This window comes from Thermobia domestica, chromosome 12 (assembly GCF_964235325.1).
Source record: "Thermobia domestica chromosome 12, izTheDome1.hap1.1, whole genome shotgun sequence".
Taxonomy (NCBI): domain Eukaryota; kingdom Metazoa; phylum Arthropoda; class Insecta; order Zygentoma; family Lepismatidae; genus Thermobia; species Thermobia domestica.
The window spans coordinates 188,991,504-189,009,458 of NC_137465.1; the positions used below are offsets into that span (position 1 = coordinate 188,991,504).

The 17,955-nt window shown below is 36.6% G+C and overlaps 1 protein-coding gene across 1 annotated transcript in view; it reads right to left on the reverse strand.

Moving 5' to 3' along the window:
* Positions 1–7,309: 7,309 nt before the first annotated feature.
* The window catches only part of LOC145665836 (inactive phospholipid phosphatase 7-like), a 29,471-nt gene continuing 18,825 nt past the window's right edge, over positions 7,310–17,955 (reverse strand). Inside the window, exon 4 of the mRNA XM_081732952.1 lies at positions 7,310–7,749. Within this exon, the coding sequence (XP_081589078.1) occupies positions 7,334–7,749 (416 nt within the window). The 3' untranslated portion in view covers positions 7,310–7,333. The remainder of the gene's footprint in view (positions 7,750–17,955) is intronic.

Below are 17,955 nucleotides of genomic sequence, written 5' to 3' on the forward strand. Positions count from 1 at the left end.
TTCATAATTACATATATATATATATATATATATATACCAAGCTGGTTAAATTACAATCTTGCAGATGAAAATACCTATTCATTTGACATCATGTGCTAAGCATATAGTTTACGTTGATCAGCTGATATGTTCTGACTGTGACCTTTCAAAGATTACGAATTTAAAATATTAGGCCTATATTGCTTGACGGAATTTGAATATAACTACCTACATCTTAGTTGGGTGAAAATTAAATATTGGGATGATTTAAAATAAGTTGAAACGAGTCGAAGTAAGTCGAAATAAGTTGAAGTTAATCGAAATAAATCGAAAAACAAGTCATGACTTTGATTTGAGATTAGTGAGAAGTATGAAAGGAACATAGAACGATCTAAAGGGCATAAGTAAACCTATACCTGGCTGCTAACCATTTCTAATTATTGACTGAGAATAGGGTATAAGTACACTAGATATGCAATTTGACATTGACATGACTAATAAGAATACACCATTATCAGTGGCGTATTTAGGGGGAGGGCTTCCGGGCTTAAGCCCCCCCGAATATCTTGCAGAATTTTCATATTTTCAGGCAAAGCCCCCCCCCCGAAAGTTAGCAAAGCCCCTCCCGAAACAAAATCGTAAATACGCCACTGACCATTATATACATAAAATCAATGAGAGTAGCATTACTATTTGATTATGCATAAAAGCTATACACATACACATATTGGCATATATAGAAAATCACCAGACAAACATATATATATAAATCATAAATAAAGACATGCATACATACATAGAAACCAAATAATGTTTGAATATTAATAGTAAATGCAAAGACGTCTCTCGAGATTTTAACACAAATGTATCGAGTTTTCGTGATTTTTCTTTCTGTATCATCAATAAGATCGGTATATGGCCGTATACTTTCGTTTATTTGCATAGTCTATGCGCATAGACTTCTGATCGCTCTATTGTTTAGAGGATCAGAATGATATGATAATTGCGGCTTTACTTAGCCTACTTCGTGTTTTTCCATATGTATTCTACATGACTGAAAATAATGTCGGTTCCGTTTTATTTCGGATTTCGTATTTCTAACCTAGAAAATGATTAATCGTGAGACTAGTCGCATTCATTAAAATCACTAATTAATCTTTTAGCTCTCTTGCATAACATACTTTTGTTGAGACATTACGGTATTATTTATAAGACTGTTACTAGCATATAGATCGAAATAGATTAATTTAATCCGTTAACTTCTATGCAAAATGACCTTACAAACACAATAATCTTGGACAATTGGAGCAATACACTGAATATATTTCTAGGAATGCATATCACGCCTTGTTCTAAATTATCTTACATTTCGAATATTGCATGTCCATAGCGCAGATGATGCACTTTCGCTTCATACAAACTTCAATAGGGTAAGGTAAATAATTCTTTCATTACAAATTTCACAGTTCGAGTCGTTAAAGGTCTGCAACATGTTATTTGGTCTATATTTAATTTAACTTTCTTCATAGATTATCTATAAATCCTAAATGACAAATTGAAAAATTACATAACTATTATCTCTTTAATAAAAATAACGACATGGTCACTGATGTCACAGAATATATATGTAATATTGTTAAAGTGTCTCTCTATTTAAATAAGCCTAGCTCAAAAGAGAGAAAAAGAATTCTAATGTTTGGTAACTATAGTTCGAATGGGAAAATCTATTCTCCATGCGATGAAAATGCGTTTAAAGGTTTCAAATAGTTCCGACTTTAATTTTTATACTGCGAACGTCTTGCATTTTATTCAATGCCGAAAATTTCCCTTTTAGCATCAACAAAAAATAATTTGGATGGGTCCTACCTTTTGCCGTCCACACTGCTCTCATTACTTTCGTTGTCGCCACTGAGCTGACCACACACACACAGAAGTCCCTGCTTTTACTGGCTTTCTTCTTCCGCGAGGAGTGTCCTTGGTCCTGAGTTCCATCCTCAGACTCCTCCTGCGTCCTCCTCTTAAACTGCAAGGGGCGTCACTCTTGGACGTCTCCTGGTCCATCAAGTGGGACTTCTGTCGATCCATTTCTGATGTGATGCACTTTTAACTACAAAAGCACTTTTAAATGTCACAGTGCACCAACATCACTCTTTGTGTCAGAAGTGTAGTGTTACACGGATTAATTGTATTGATTGCTTTTAAATGGTATTTATAGTACTTCAAACTGATTAAAGCTAGTCTAAGTGCTTTTGGTGAGTGTGCAGGCCACTTTTAAGTTCATTTTCACGGATTGCTCCTAATTTTTAGCTAAGCCAGTCCGTTATCGCTGGTTGTCTGTAATTGCTTGTAAATATGTTTATATGCGCGAAAATCTGTCACTCAAAAAAATGTCTGTGAGCGTTTTGCTATGTTTCGGAGTGTTAAAAGTTTTCGTAATTGAAGAAGCTATATGTGTAAGTTCCTATGCTTTAGCAAACTTACAACATCGTACATTGGGCGTCGGTGAGTTTAGCCGCTCATATTCTCGGTTAATTTACGTGTGATTAGGGGAGAGGTTGGCAATGGCGATCACCTAAGAAAAATGGGTGATTACGTAGTTTCATTTGCAAAATATATTGAAACAAATTTGTAAACACGTACTCGAATCCTTCTACAATAAGTGTGTAAAATAAAAAGAGGATCATTCTTTCAGTTCCGAAACACGATGGAAAAAACTCAAATTGCTACTTTGGTCGTCGTTCCCACCACATGTTGGTAATGGCGATCACAGTACAAGCTTAATAAACACACATAGTTTCATAGGCAGTTCAAGGTTTTTTTTTTGTTACTCTGCGCCTTCGAAAGACTGAAAAAAGTCAACTGAATGTTTTATTGACATTTTTCAAAGACACGTCACAGATATATCCATGTGGTGAGTCCACAACAGTACAGTCAGCATACACCCATGATCCACAAAGGTTACACCGATACCAAAATTTCAGTATTTGACTGAAATCGGCATATTACCTATCTTAGGTCTAGCCTCTTTTATAATTTTTGGTGGAGAAGTTTTGGTGGTATTCCAAATGTTTGTTAGGAATGGCGATCATCATGATAGTAAACTGATCACGTTGATCGGCATTCCCAACATTGCGTCATTTTGAAAATTGAGCTGGTTATACTGTAAAACGTTGTTTATTTGAAATATAATGTGTGTCGTGCATTATACATAAATATAACTTTTTACGAGTCTTAGTAATTTCAAGGTCTTACAACTTAAAATTCTACGTATCGTGAGTTGAAATATGCAGATACTTATAAGAAAGTCAACAAAAACAAGTTTCAGCACGCTGTAGACTTCAGTCTTCTCTGACAACTTCCTTGACAATACACAAGAAACCTTGCTACAAGAGGCAGATGGCAGCACTAGTTTGACATCTCCTTCGGTCACGCAAGAGGGCAAAGTGGGCTGATCGCCATTCCCAACTAATCGCCATTTCCTTCCTCTCCCCTACTAACATGGTACATGTGTAAATTCCGGGTATGTTTTTGTGTTTTGTGATTTAATGGTTCCCGGTGATGGACTTGATTACGACTGACTTGAAGTTTTTGAATTTTTAACTTCCCGATGCTTTAAGACACGCCCCCTAACTGCGTCTTCGATTTCCTCTCTGTTCTCTCATTCGTTAAATTATTTTGGTGTCCTAAATTTGATATTATTGGTCTCCGCCCATATACGGTGTTCAAGCGTCGTTTTGCCAAAAGACGTGTTTTCTTCAAATTTCACAAGTTATATAGAAAATGTTTATAGGGGTTCATTTGGAGTCTTTTCGTCTCGTGCGTGCTTTTGAACCAAGTTACAGACCTGTGTCAAATTTTTATCTAGGTTCTACCTGGAGCCATTCTTACTAGGATGTGATTTTGACAAATTCACAGAGATTATTTTCCATTTGGATTCTATTCAGTTTGTGCAGACTTTACTATTTTTCTCCTGTTTCACAAAAAGATGCTAAAAGCTCTTCTGTTTTCTTTGCTTGGGCTCACGAAGGGTCTTCTATATGTGTGGTCTGCTACGTGTGGCTTAGGCAGCGGGGGTATTACCAAACAAAAGAAAGGTATTCGAAATGTCCTCGCCGCACAAAAGGTATACAGAAGAATGCATCCTGTTCTTGAGTAGGGAAAGAAAATAGAGAATGCTATTTTTGCTTCTTTACACACACACACAAAAAAAAAATTAAAATGACCTATCTAGAGTGGTTTTAATTATATAACGTAATTGAATTATAGAGTTTTATTAAAATTGAATAAAAATGATGATGATGCAACTGTCATAGTGTAAAATGAGATGAAGTCTTCCTAATTATATAACGAAACTGTATATTTATATACTAATGTGATTTGTGTATAATAAATAAAATAAAATAAGTAACATCAATTAAGATATATTAATATGCCAAATGCTTTCCCCTAAATGCTTTCCAAAAAGTTTTGTAAATATAAATCAAGTGTTATTAGGGGAGAGGAAGGGAATGGCGATCAGTTGGGAATGGCGATCAGCCCACTTTTCCTCTAGCGTGACCCGAGATGTCAAACTAGTGCTGCCATCTGCCTCTTGTAGCAAGGTTTCTTGTGTATTGTCAAGGAAGTTGTCAGAGAAGACTGAAGTCTACAGCGTGCTGAAACTTGTTTTTGTTGACTTTCTTATAAGGATCTGCATATTTCAACTCACGATACGTAGAATTTTAAGTTGTAAGACCTTGAAATTACTAAGATTCGTAAAAAGTTATATTTATGTGTAATTCACGATACATAGTTACATTTCAAAAAAACTACGTTTTACAGTATAACCAGCTCAATTTTCAAAATGTCGCAATGTTGGGAATGCCGATCAACGTGGTCAGTTTATTATCATGATGATCGCCATTCCTAACAAACATTTGAAATACTTCTCCAGCCAAAAATTATAAAAGAGGCTAGACCTCAAATAGGTAATACGCCTACTTGAGTCAAACACTGAAAATTTGGTATCGGTGTAACCTTTGTGGATCATGGGTGCATGCTGACTGTACTGTTGTGGACTCACCATATGGATATATCTGTGACGTGTCTTTGAAAAAACGTCAATAAAACATTCAGTTGACGTTTTTCAGTCTTTCGAAAGCGCAGAGTAACAAGAAAACCTTGAACTGCCCATGAAACTATGTGTGTTTATTAAGCTTGTACTGTGATCGCCATTACCAACATGTGGTGGGAACGACGACCAAAGTAGCAATTTGAGTTTTTTCCATCGTGTTCCGGAACTGAAAGAATGATCCCCTTTTTATTTTACACACTTATTGTAGAAGGATTGGAGTATATATTTACAAATTTGTTTCAATATATTTTGCAAATGAAACTACGTAATAACCCATTTTTCTTAGGTGATCACCATTGTCCACCTCTCCGTTAAGTACAAAATTACGAACTACACTAAGAAAGTATTTTATTTTTAATTCCTAATAACTTGTATATGAGCGTGATTGACCATGCACAATGCTTCAAAAATCTACTGTAGAATCCTCTCACCCTTGAAATAATATGAGCTAGTTTTCCCCGTGATTAGCAATATGTTCCTTGTATCTTGCTTGCGCACAGTCAGTGCAGCCGCATAAACAGTACTCAGCTTAGAAGCTTTACTACTTCCTCCTCTCCCGCCCGCTGCACTAACAATGTAAACTACGTATAAAACAAGTTTATTTAGTGTGATTGCATTGTACGCAAAGGTAGGTTTAAACGACTGTTCTGTAAGGCAGACGAATGCAACAAAGAGCCAAGCCAGATCACATGAACAGGGGATAACATCAAGCATCGTTACTTACGTTATGTTGCCAAATCTGTCATGAACATTAATCAGGGTTGCAGACTTCATATTTAAAAAGCACAAAATTTTTATTCGACCGTTCGTCATTCGTGTACATAAATAAATGTATCCTTAAAATTTCCTAGAGGCATAAATAGCATATGTTCAAGTCAGGAGATCACGACGGCCGTAACTCTTTTTTTTTTGACAGTTCGTTCTTCTAAAGATATTTCATAAACGCGTGCAAGTGACTCGCTTGAGGCGTGGTGTGGCATGTTGCTTTATCTTGTTGGTCAAAGCAACTATTCTTTTTTACTGGTGTTAGACGGCTGTAAAAGTATTTAGTTACGTCCAAATTCACATTAATATTCACACCTGATTCGAGAAAAAAAAAAAGAGTGAGGGAGAATAGGCTCTCTATTCGTGTTCTTAAACACTGCACATTAAACGTAAATTTTCTGGTCGTGTAGTAGATCTTTATAAGTCAAGTGAGGATCTCGTATTCTATCAGTTCACATAACCGGACAGTTGGAACCAATCCTTATCCGTCCTGAAGTACAGCAATAGCTCTTTGAAGTCCTCCGGAAACCATTTTATAGAACCAAGTAACCATTACTATTAGTTGATGCTCAGAGAATACCATCTTTCTATTGCGAATTGCAGACACTTCTAGCAGCAAGTACATCTCTATCACTTCATGTGATGTGAACAAACAGCTTGTGAGCGCATCAAACAATCTTAACTAACAACAACAAGGAAGGAAAGTGGCTTAATGGTTGGGCGTTTATATCTGGAGGTAAGGATTCCTGGTTCGATCCCAGTTGCCGCAAAATGGATCTTGTGGTGGACAAACACCGTGTGCGTGAGTTTCCTCGGAGTCCTCCCATTTTCTTCATTTTCCACCATTTCGTTCATTATCATCACCGTAAGTTTTACTGTTCGATATATCGACATCTTTCAGTATTTCGAAATGATGTTTCGATACATCGATCGGGTTTCGATATTTGTCTATATTGATTTTTTTTATAATATCTAAATCCGGAATTCCATGTATCCAGGCATCCTAATCACTGTGCACTGTCTCTCCTAGTCTCGGACCATAATCGTGGAACATTAAACTAAGTAGTAATAATAATAATAATAACTTAGCAACAATGAATGTGCCAGATATGAGCACATAAATAGGAAATCGAAAATTGATATCGTTAAAATAAAAACGATCGATATATCGAAATATCAAAAATGAAAGAGATTTTAATATGTGAATGGGTAATATTTTATATCGATATTTGAAAGTTACTAAGAAATATCGAAGTTTCGCACAGAGCAAGTGTCTGTTCCGAATGGGAAGGTTCTCTGACATCATACCATCGGTTGTATCATTCTCTGAGACCTCCATTATCTCAGACAAGAAGGGGCTTATCTCCGCCATTCAATGAATGTCACAAAAAAAGAGTAATCACTCAAAAAAAAAAAAACATTGTTTGTTCATACACAAAAGAAATAAAGAAATGAAATAGAAGAAACAAATTTAATTTATTTCACTAGAGAGCTGCACCTATTGAGTATGCATTTTAAAGCAGGTGCATAATTATCAATGAACCTACTTACTTCTGGTATTATGATTGGTAACATCAGATATTTCCACATTGTCTGAAAGACAGGCTCTTCCATATATCCAATTAATATTCCAAAACAAACATCAAGAATAAATTGGGAGCAAAGAAGAATTTCTGATAAGCACACAAAAAATGCCCAAGCCCCTATGAAACCTTGTATATAATAATCCACTGGCTTTATATATGTAAAATAGTAGGAAATGACAATGGCTCGAGATGCATTATCTGCTGGCAATGATCTTAGATCGTCGTGTACTTTCTTTATACTAACAGGTCTTCTTCTGTGGAATATTCGCTTCAATATAGAAATAGTGAAACGATCAACTACTAAACCTGAAACAAGAAACAAAAATGATTTAATAGAAAAAAAAATGTTTCTTCAATGAATCGAAAGTTTAATTACTTATACGGTACTTTTAGAGTTCATTCAGAAGTATGGCCGGGCAGGTGACTTAAGTTATGTGGTGCAGTGACAGAACGGCCACGAATTTCGCCACTCGCGACTCGCAAGTATTCGGACTCGTGACGCAGCAGATCTAGTGACTTCGGATTCGGAACTGACCCAGAATGACCCGGCAATGACAAAAATCGTGAGACACATGTAGCACTCATAAAAAGGTGCTAATGTAATTATAAAAAACACAAATGTTCCCTTACTAAATCTATAATTTTCTTTCTTGTTATGTACGTTTGTGTGTCAAAATATTGCCCTGAAAGATAACTACAGGATCTATCGGAGTACGAACATGTGGGAAACACAGAGATGAAAAATTTTGTATATGGTTTTCTTACAAGGAATCGTCAACATTTAATTGAGAGAGTTTTTTAAACTTGGCACGCAGGAAAAAAAAAAAGATGTCGCGGAGAGGAACTGTGTTTCGAGGCCTCGATGGCTCAGTGATACAGAGTTAACTTCTGGTGAATGGGGCTCCTGGTTCGATCCAAGGTAACGCCAAGTGGAATTTGTGGTGGACAAACAACGTGGACGTAAGTTTTCTCGAAATTATCTTGTTGCCTCCTATTTTCTTCATACGTATCACCATTTCATTCACTCTCATCATCACTGTTTCCTATACCTAACACGGCATAGCCTTGGGACGTAAAAGTGAAAGAGTTCATTTCCAAACCGAGTTTTGTTAAATCTTTTTGTATAGTCTGTGTTCAATACCACTGCACTATTTTTCAGTATGAGACGACTAAGAAACACATAATTATACGTGAAATAGTTAAGATGGTACACAGAGAAAAATCCGTTCTCCGGACAGTGGTATATTGTACAAATATACGGTATCCTCTTACTTACTATAGAAATCAGTACGGAGGATACGTTATCCGTATGCTACATAGGCATTGCCCTTAGATGTTACATCATGCCCTTGCAGGATGTCTGACATCTAACAGTTTTCCGTATATCACATACATATACTTATGTTACCTTCGTCAGCTATATGTTATATACGTCCATTTGTATGTGATATCCTGACAGCCTACATTGTTTCATACAGTATAGCTTCTTCGTGGCTAAGCGGTTAGCGTACGCGCCTTTGGCGTGGGAGATCCGGGTTCGATTCCCGGCGGGAGCTCATGTGGTTCGGATTCCACGTTAATCAGTAGGTCCACGTCTCATATAGCCTCGCTGCTGAAAGGGGCGCTAAACTAAAATCAACTCAACTCAATTGTTTCATACAGAAAGTACGTGTATAGATGGAACACTTATACAGAAAGTATTATAAAACATGCGTTTTCAGTTATACGTCTGCTGTACGTTAAGTCCAAAAACTACAGGAATTACGCATGTAACCTATCTTTTTAAGTACGCCACCTACAATTTTTTTTCGCAGTGTACATTGATTAAGAAATATCACACCAGGAATTAAAACAATGACTATTTGAGTTTGAGTACTGGACATCATTAATCCACTATAAAATTCGACTACTTTCAGGGACCTATTTCTCGACATTACTAGTCTCTTAATACCAGTGTAAAACTTCTCAAAATCAACATAATTCACAATTATATTTTCCAAAAAAAAATTATGATAAATTATAGTATTGTTGAGACACGAGATTTATCCTAATTCTAGGTTCTAGTTTGGAGTGCTTTGGGAGAGGTGTGTGAATATCTGTTATTGAATTGTTTATGAATTGGGAAAAGCCTAGCTCCAACAAGTTTCTCTGGCACATACCTGGATGAATATTCCAAGTTCGTGCTTTAGATTGCCGTTCAGATCCAATCCTGATATATATATAGGGGCCGCGGTGGCTCAGTGGTAGAGCGTTCACCTCTGGTGCATGGGGTCCCGGGTTCAAACCCTGCTCCCGCCAAGTGAACTTTGTGGTGGACAAACACCGTGTGCGTGGGTTTTCTCGGGGTTCTCCCGTTTCCTCCCACTTTCTTCATTCCACCATTTCATTCATTTCTCATAATCACCGTCTCCTTTAGCCTAACCGGCATACGCGTGGGACGTAAAACTCAAAGATTTCATTTCATTTTCATTTCCAATCCTGATATAGTTTTGATTGGCGGTATATTATTATCTCGGAGACAGAGTAATGATGGGTAGTAATCCTTCATTAGTACTGTAACAATTATGCTGAAACTAGGGATGGTATCGAGACGAGACGAGACGAGACTTTGTACAGTCTCGGTCTCGTCTCGGTTGAAAAATAACTGTCTCGGTCTCGATCTCGTCTCGAGTCAAAAATCGCCGTCTCGGTCTCGTCTCGGTCAACAAATGCTTGTCTCGATCTCGGTCTCGGTCTCGAGGGCCAAATCTCGGTCTCGTCTCGAAAGTCTCGAAATAAATAGGTGAAATTAAAATTGTAAACGTATTATTATCGTAAAGTCTGTCGTTTCTGCTTCTTATTTTTGGCCTTATTCTTGACTTAGAATTATGGTGTACTTCTTCAGAGCTAATTTGCTATCGCTGATACCTTCCATGCGTGTGTTCCAGGTTCAGTCATCAGTGGGTATATCATATCTGGGATAAAATTCTAATAGTAACCCATATTTCACTTTCAGCAAAAGACTTTTTCATATAGCCTCAGAACTGCCTATACAATTAAACTCTATTAAATTAACTTCAGTACTATACAGTAGTTTATTTCCTTCCTTTGAATCAGAATTGTTCAATACCTCCTAACGGATAACGCAACACATAGCAGGACGAATGTATTTAATCTTACCTAAATTGAAATTTTACAACTTCCCATTTATTATCCAATACATTCTGCTTTGACTGTCATTTTAAAAACAAAATATAACGTTCATTATCTTAACAAATAGGGTAAATTATTACTACAATATATTTTGATTAAAATGTTGATCAAATGCTTTATTACCGTTTCACATCTACGTGTTTAATTGACACCTTATAAGGCGAAATACCTAAACTTTGTGGTGGGAGCTACGGCACTCATCTTTGCTATGTGTGGTCTCGGGTTGCATCACGAAACAAGTTAGATTCGAAGTCCGACGTTTTGCATAGTTCGCGTCTAAATTTAAGTACATTCTGTTTCTTAAAGTTGTAATGCATTACATACGCATATATCCACTGCCGTAACATAGATTGAGCTTATTCCTGAGCTCTTAGCGGTGAATGTGATCTTTATTCGAGAAAACCAATCGTTCGTTCGAGCTCCTTCGTGGCTAAGCGGTTAGTACACGCGCCTTTGGCGTGGGAGACCCGGGTTCGATTCCCGGCGGGAGCTCATGTGTTTCGGATTCCACGTTAGTCAGTAGGTCCACGTATTATATAGCCTCGCTGTTGAACGGGACGTAAAACTCAAAATCAACTCAATCGTGCGTTCATTACGTTTAAATTTTATATTGATTGAAAATTACTTGCGAAACATTAACATACATATTATATAAGTATATAGGTAATTCGAGCTATCTGTATCTACTTTCTCTCTCTTGCCAAAACAAATGATTCTTAACTTTCTAGTTTTCTTTTGTATTCATTTTCGTAGTTTTGCAGGAACATGAAGTATTAAATAGTCAAAAAAAATTTTCACTGTACGACTTTCGTTAAATTTTAGATCCAATTTTACCCTACCTTACCTAGTAAATTTATACAGTATGTATATATATATATATATATATATATATATATATATATATATATATATATATATATATATATATATATATGAACATTAGTGGTAGACTATGCTAAGTCACTTTTTGGTCAAATTGAGTTAGAATACTTTTTTAATAGACTATGTTCTTTCTAGTGCTGTAATAATGTAAGTCTAAAAGCATCCTATTATTTGTAACTACTTAGTATAGTTTGGAAAACAGTACTATACCTACTATAAGTAGATCTTTATTAAGGAACCGGTTTTTCGCTTCTCCTGTAAAATTACGAAATTATGACTTGGTTTAGTTTAACTCTGAGGTCTCGATATAAAATCATCACCATCATCATAATCAACCATTATCAATCCACTGCTGGATGAAGTCTTCCCAAGTTTTCTCTACAACTATATATCTTGGGTAATTCTTTTCCAGGTTATTCCCCAGTGGTTCCTGATTTTGTCACAATTTCTTGTATGCGGACATTTCCTAGGCTGTTTTTGTCACGTGGTATCCAGTCTAGAATTGTTTTTGTCTATTGATCATAATTTCGTCTTGCAATATGTCCATCACATTTTCCAGTCTATTTTAAAAATTATTTCATTAGTACCAGTCATTAGTTGCCAAATATTTTTTTTCTATATATTTGGGCTACAAATAGTTCATATCCCCTACTTTTGGAGCTCAGACACGCTACTTTTTGACCTTCGGATCTGGCAACACTGATTCAATTATTTAAATCAACACAATGTAAGTACCCCCATTTGCTCTAGTGGCTAGTACGCTTGATTTTGGTCCGCATAGTACCGAGATCGATTCCCGGTGGCGGTAATATTTAACGACCGAAGTTTTTCGGATTTCACTAAGATCAGTAACTCCACGTCTCCTTTAGCCGCCCTAGCCGTGAGACGTTAAACTAAAACAAAACAAACCAAAAATCAGCACAATGTGTATTACTAACTGTAAGTCCTTGAATAATTGCATATAGCTATATGGTATGGATCGAGTTTGAGGTGATCGGTGGTCAAACTATAACAAATGAAATGCAGTTAGGGTATAATTAAAATTTTAATAAAGCAGTGTTTTAATCTAAAAAGTACACCAGGCCTAAGGCTTAGGGAAAACAACTAGTGCTACTGAAAAGTTGTCAGTTACGTTTAATTTCAGTTAAATTTACTTTTACATGTATTGCTGGAACCAAAATTTTGACATTAACATTATAAGTAGCCCAAAGACTATGAAAAACATCGTTATCTGAAAACATTCTTGCACGACAAAACAAATTACGAGTAATATTAAAATATTTTGCACTTTAGCTACGTTGTTTGCACTATATTTATAATAATATTTAGCAATTTATTTAAGTTCGCAACACTGCTTAAAATAATGTAACTACGACTTGTTGTAATGAAAACTATGGAACACTAATGTTATAATGTTCCTGCCATGTGAGTTATTCGAGATCTCCAAAATGTTGATGTTAGTGATATGTATTGTCCTTTGTAACACTGAATAATATATGTGCTTTTGTGGTTTAACTTAATATCTAAATCAGAAATATGTAGAGCTCTTTCGTGACTAAGCGGTTAGCCTATGGCATGAGAGACCCGGGTTAGATTCCCGGCGGGAGCTCATGTAGTTTAGATTCCACGTTAATCAGTAGGTTCAGTCTCATATAGCATTTCTGCTGAAAGAGGCGTTAAACTTAATTAACTGAACAGAAATATGTAATATCAAACGTAGTGCAATTTGAGAAATTACAACTTTATGTTACGTTGGCAACACTGCTTGTTTATCTAGTGGTATTGCAGAGTATCTAGAAGAATTCCCCCTTCCATATTTCACACAGCATGTTAAAAAAATTCAGCATTTTTAATATATATGACTATAACTAGATGAAATACCAATTTTTCGCATGGGATCAGTATTTGGAAGTCAAGGCCTGTGGGAGTATCACTATCTCAGCAACCGCGAAAACTATGTATTTGACACTAATATCGGTCATTTTGTATTATTTTTACATGTCTCGGTACCCCCTCCTCAGCAGGTGAACCCCGGCCCGCATGCATTGGTAGCTGAATTTGAAACTCATCGCTAATGGAAGTGACACCGTTGATCTCAGCGACCGCAAAAACTATACATTTGACACTAACATCGGTCATTTTGGATTACTTTTACATGTCTCGGTATCCCTCCTGTGAACTCCTGCCCGCAGCCGAATGGAGTGAATTTGGAGGCTAATGCGGTCGGAGTTTCACCATTGATCTCAGTGAGCGCGAAAACTGTTTGACACTAATATCGGTTATTTTGTATTATTTTTACATGTCTCGGTACTCCTTTCCCCCGCAGGTGAACCCTGGCCCGCATGCACAGGTAAATTTGAAAGTCATCGCTAATGGAAGTGTCACCATTGATCTCAGCGACCGCGAAAACTATGTATTCGACACCAATATTGGTCATTTTCTACTACTTTTACATGTCCCGGTAAACGCCCCCCCTAAGCCCCCCTGGTTCAAAATTAAAAAAAAAACGCTTCTTCTTGGTCTGAGGCCTGGGACATGATACTTGTCACCCAAATTTGGTAACTCTTGGACTCTCGTCTGGTCCCCAGGCCGCACACAGGCAATCAGAAAGACAGGCACACAGACACACGACCTCTTCCTTTTACTTATATTAGATAAGATATACAGGCGAGGATCCAAGGGGAGTGTTAAAGAGGTTATACCTCCCCTTGACGCACAGCTATACACTCTATAAAATGGGCTTCAATCCTACTTCTTTCTTTACACTGGATAAAATGTCAAACTATGGTTTAGCCCCTCCCTCGATCTTATCCTGGATCCGCTGATATATATATATATATATATATATATATATATATATATATATATATATATATATATATATATATATATAGGGTGTTTCAGATAAAACGTCCAGTGCTTATAAATCCGAAACGGCTGAGAATAAAAAGATGAAACAAAAACTGAGATAGGAAAATGTCATAGGGCGCATCACATGGTGTTGTTGTGGTGACCCCCAGGGCCCTCCTTGAAGGGGGCCCAGGGGCCAACTTCAAATTTTTAAATAGAAACATGTATTGAATCATACCTCATTCAATAGTACTTGAAAAACGAAACAACTTTTGTAGGAAACAATTTTCGATTTGGGGCACCGTTTTCAAAATTGCCGCAAAAAGTGCTGTATCAGTTTGAAGTTGGCACCTGGGCCCCCTTCACGGAGTTCCCTGAGGGTCACCACAACAACACCACTTGATTTGCTTTATCATCGTTTCTATCTCAGTTTTTGTTTCATCTCTCTATTATCAGCCGTTTCTGATTTAGGCCTATAAGCACTGGACGTTTTTTCTGATACAGGACCCACTTTTTGCGGCCATTTTGAAAACGGTGGCCCAAATCGAAAATTGTTTCTTACAAAAGTTGTTTCGGTTTTCAAGTACTATTGAATGAGGTATGATTCAATGCGTATTCCCATTTGAAAATTTGAAGTTGGCCCCTGGGCCCCTTGAAGGAGGGCCCTGGGAGTCTCCACAACAACACCATGTGATGCGCCCTATGACATTTTCCTATCTCAGTTTTTGTTTCATCTTTTTATTCTCAGCCATTTCGGATTTATAAGCACTGGACGTTTTATCTGATATAGGACCCATTTTTTGCGGCCATTTTGAAAACGGTGCCCCAAATCGAAAATTGTTTCCTACAAAAGTTGTTTCGTTTTTCAAGTACTATTGAATGAGGTATGATTCAATACATGTTTCTATTTGAAAATTTGAAGTTGGCCCCTGGGCCCCCTTGAAGGAGGGTCCTGGGAGTCACCACAACAACACCATGTGATGCGCCCTATGACATTTTCCTATCTCAGTTTTTGTTTCATCTTTTTATTCTCAGCCATTTCGGATTTATAAGCACTGGACGTTTTATCTGAAACACCCTGTATATATATATATATATATATATATATATATATATATATATATATATATATATATATATGTGTGTGTGTGTGTGTGTGTGTGTGTGTGTGTTGAGAGAGGGAGAGAGAGACAGAGAAGACTATATACATCAGCAGTGGATTTTGTTTCGGGAGAGGCTTGAGAACGAATAAGAAATATTTGTGTTGTACGTGCAATGTTTAAAAAATAATGACAAATCTATTTCGGGAGGGGCTTCAGTCCGATAGCCACCCCCTAAATACGCCACTGAACATTAGTCACCCGTTCCCATATTATCTAACACAGCAATGAAACAAATTTTGAGTAAAGAGCAATCTTAATAGCTGTCTATATCAATATTCGAGACGAGACCGAGACTTTCGAGACTGACCTAAGTCTCGTCTCGGTCTCGTCTCGATTTAGAGAGCTCCGTCTCGGTCTCGGTCTCGTCTCGGTATATAAAAGACCGTCTCGGTCTCGGTCTCGTCTCGGTATATAAAAGTCTGTCTCGGCCTCGGTCTCGTCTCGATAATTCGAGACGATACCGAGACGAGACCGAGACTAGTCTCGGTCTCGGTACCATACCTAGCTGAAACCCTCCGTTTCGGCGGTGTTGAACTTAAAATGAATACTGTTTCGCATATAGAAATATCAGTCTAATTCTGCTATAATTTAAATCGAAGTCTGGTAAACGAAGAGTGCGTAGAACTTTATTTATATACATGCTGACAATCTTACATCGTTTAGATCCGATTTTCTTTAGAGATTGTAATAGTACATAAACTATAAGTAGAAAATTTGATTTGTCAATTTTTGTAGCAGTTATTTTTTTCTTATTCTTTTATTCCATTAATATTTTATATATTGTTGTTTATAATTTAGTATGTTTATTTTTGTATGTATATGCTTTAATATATTGGATACACACAATATAATAAATGTTATTCTTTCTTTAAATAAAAATAAATAAATAAATTAGCTTTGTGCAGATCAAGCTTCAATTCTTCACATAGGCCTACAATTATTTATAAGTAAACTTACTGTTAGTTCCGTAATTTCTGCTGTCTCGTAAACTTACACCACTAAAATGAAAATTAGATTTGATTCGAAATAAAATCTAAGATTGACTACCACGGTATTAGCATTACTATTCAGAAACGGCTTCTATTATTATTCCAAGGGCGCCCATATAGTGATTTCCAAAGGGGGGCAAGTATAAGCGACATTTCAAATAAAGTTTCAAATTTTGCTGTAACTAATGTAAAAACTCTATTGGGTTTTCGGTATTCCGAAGTACAATTTTCTCTAGGGGGCGGGCGCCCCACCTTGCCCACCCTGATGGGCGCCCTTGTATTCTTCTAGTATTTTTATGACTATATACGACTTATATAGTCACGATATTTTACGACTTACAAAAGCATATTATAAGACTAGTAGTTTTGAGAAATATGTCCCAGGTCATTCATTGGCTCTGATAAATCTTACCATTACTCTACCTCTCTGCAGAAGGAGTCAGATGAAGAGACGAGAGCAACATAGATGACTAGATTGGCATTATTTTGTTATTATTGCAATCCGTAGAATACTTGTATAACTTTATACTACCTTACAAACATAATTTACTATCATTAAAAAATTAATTTATAATTTGATAAACAGTATTCAATTTTAGTTTATTAATATGAAAGGAAGTGTAATGTCTAAAATATTAATAAATAGACAGGAAATAAGAATTTACGAGGACAATTCGAAAAAAAAGACCTCCGTTTTGTTATCAATGACACACTCGCAAATACAGAACTTTTATTATACACATTAGAAAAGTACAATATTACATTACTTTTCAACATAAGGTTAGAAATTCCTTCTGAAAAAAAAAAAAAAAAAAAAAAAAAACTTCCACGTGGGAATGAAGCCCTCTGGTAACAGGATTGTCAAGTGCACTGTCATTGTCGAAACGGTGTGACAAGCAACTGTTTCATGTAGCTCAATTTGAATGGATGATAGTCGCTCGGAGCAAAATCTGGGCTATAGGGTGGCTACAGATGGGTGCTCACATCTTGCCGCATCCTGCACGTCAGTTCGTCCATCTTTAAACATGTCACACCATTGACGTACGACACCTTCATTCATCACGTTTGGTCCGTAAACACCACACAGTTCGCGATGACTCGCAGCTGCTAGTAGTTTTGTCGCACTCAGAAATCGTATTACCGTACGCACTTCACATTTGGCGGGTTTTTCTATTGGAGTGTTTAATTTCAATTGTTATAGTGGACGAATGAACTGAAATACAAACTTCTCCTTCCACTGCACACTTCCTACTCAACTACTGCACACAAAGCCATAGGACTGACGTCATTCTTCCTGGCTATTTCTCGCACAGGCGCAAACGGATTTTGTTTCGAATTACCCTCGTAGATTAATATTTGGGTTCCACTATTTCTTAAAACATATTTAATATAAAACAAACTTTGCCAAAAGAAAAAAAAGCATAATAAATAAATAA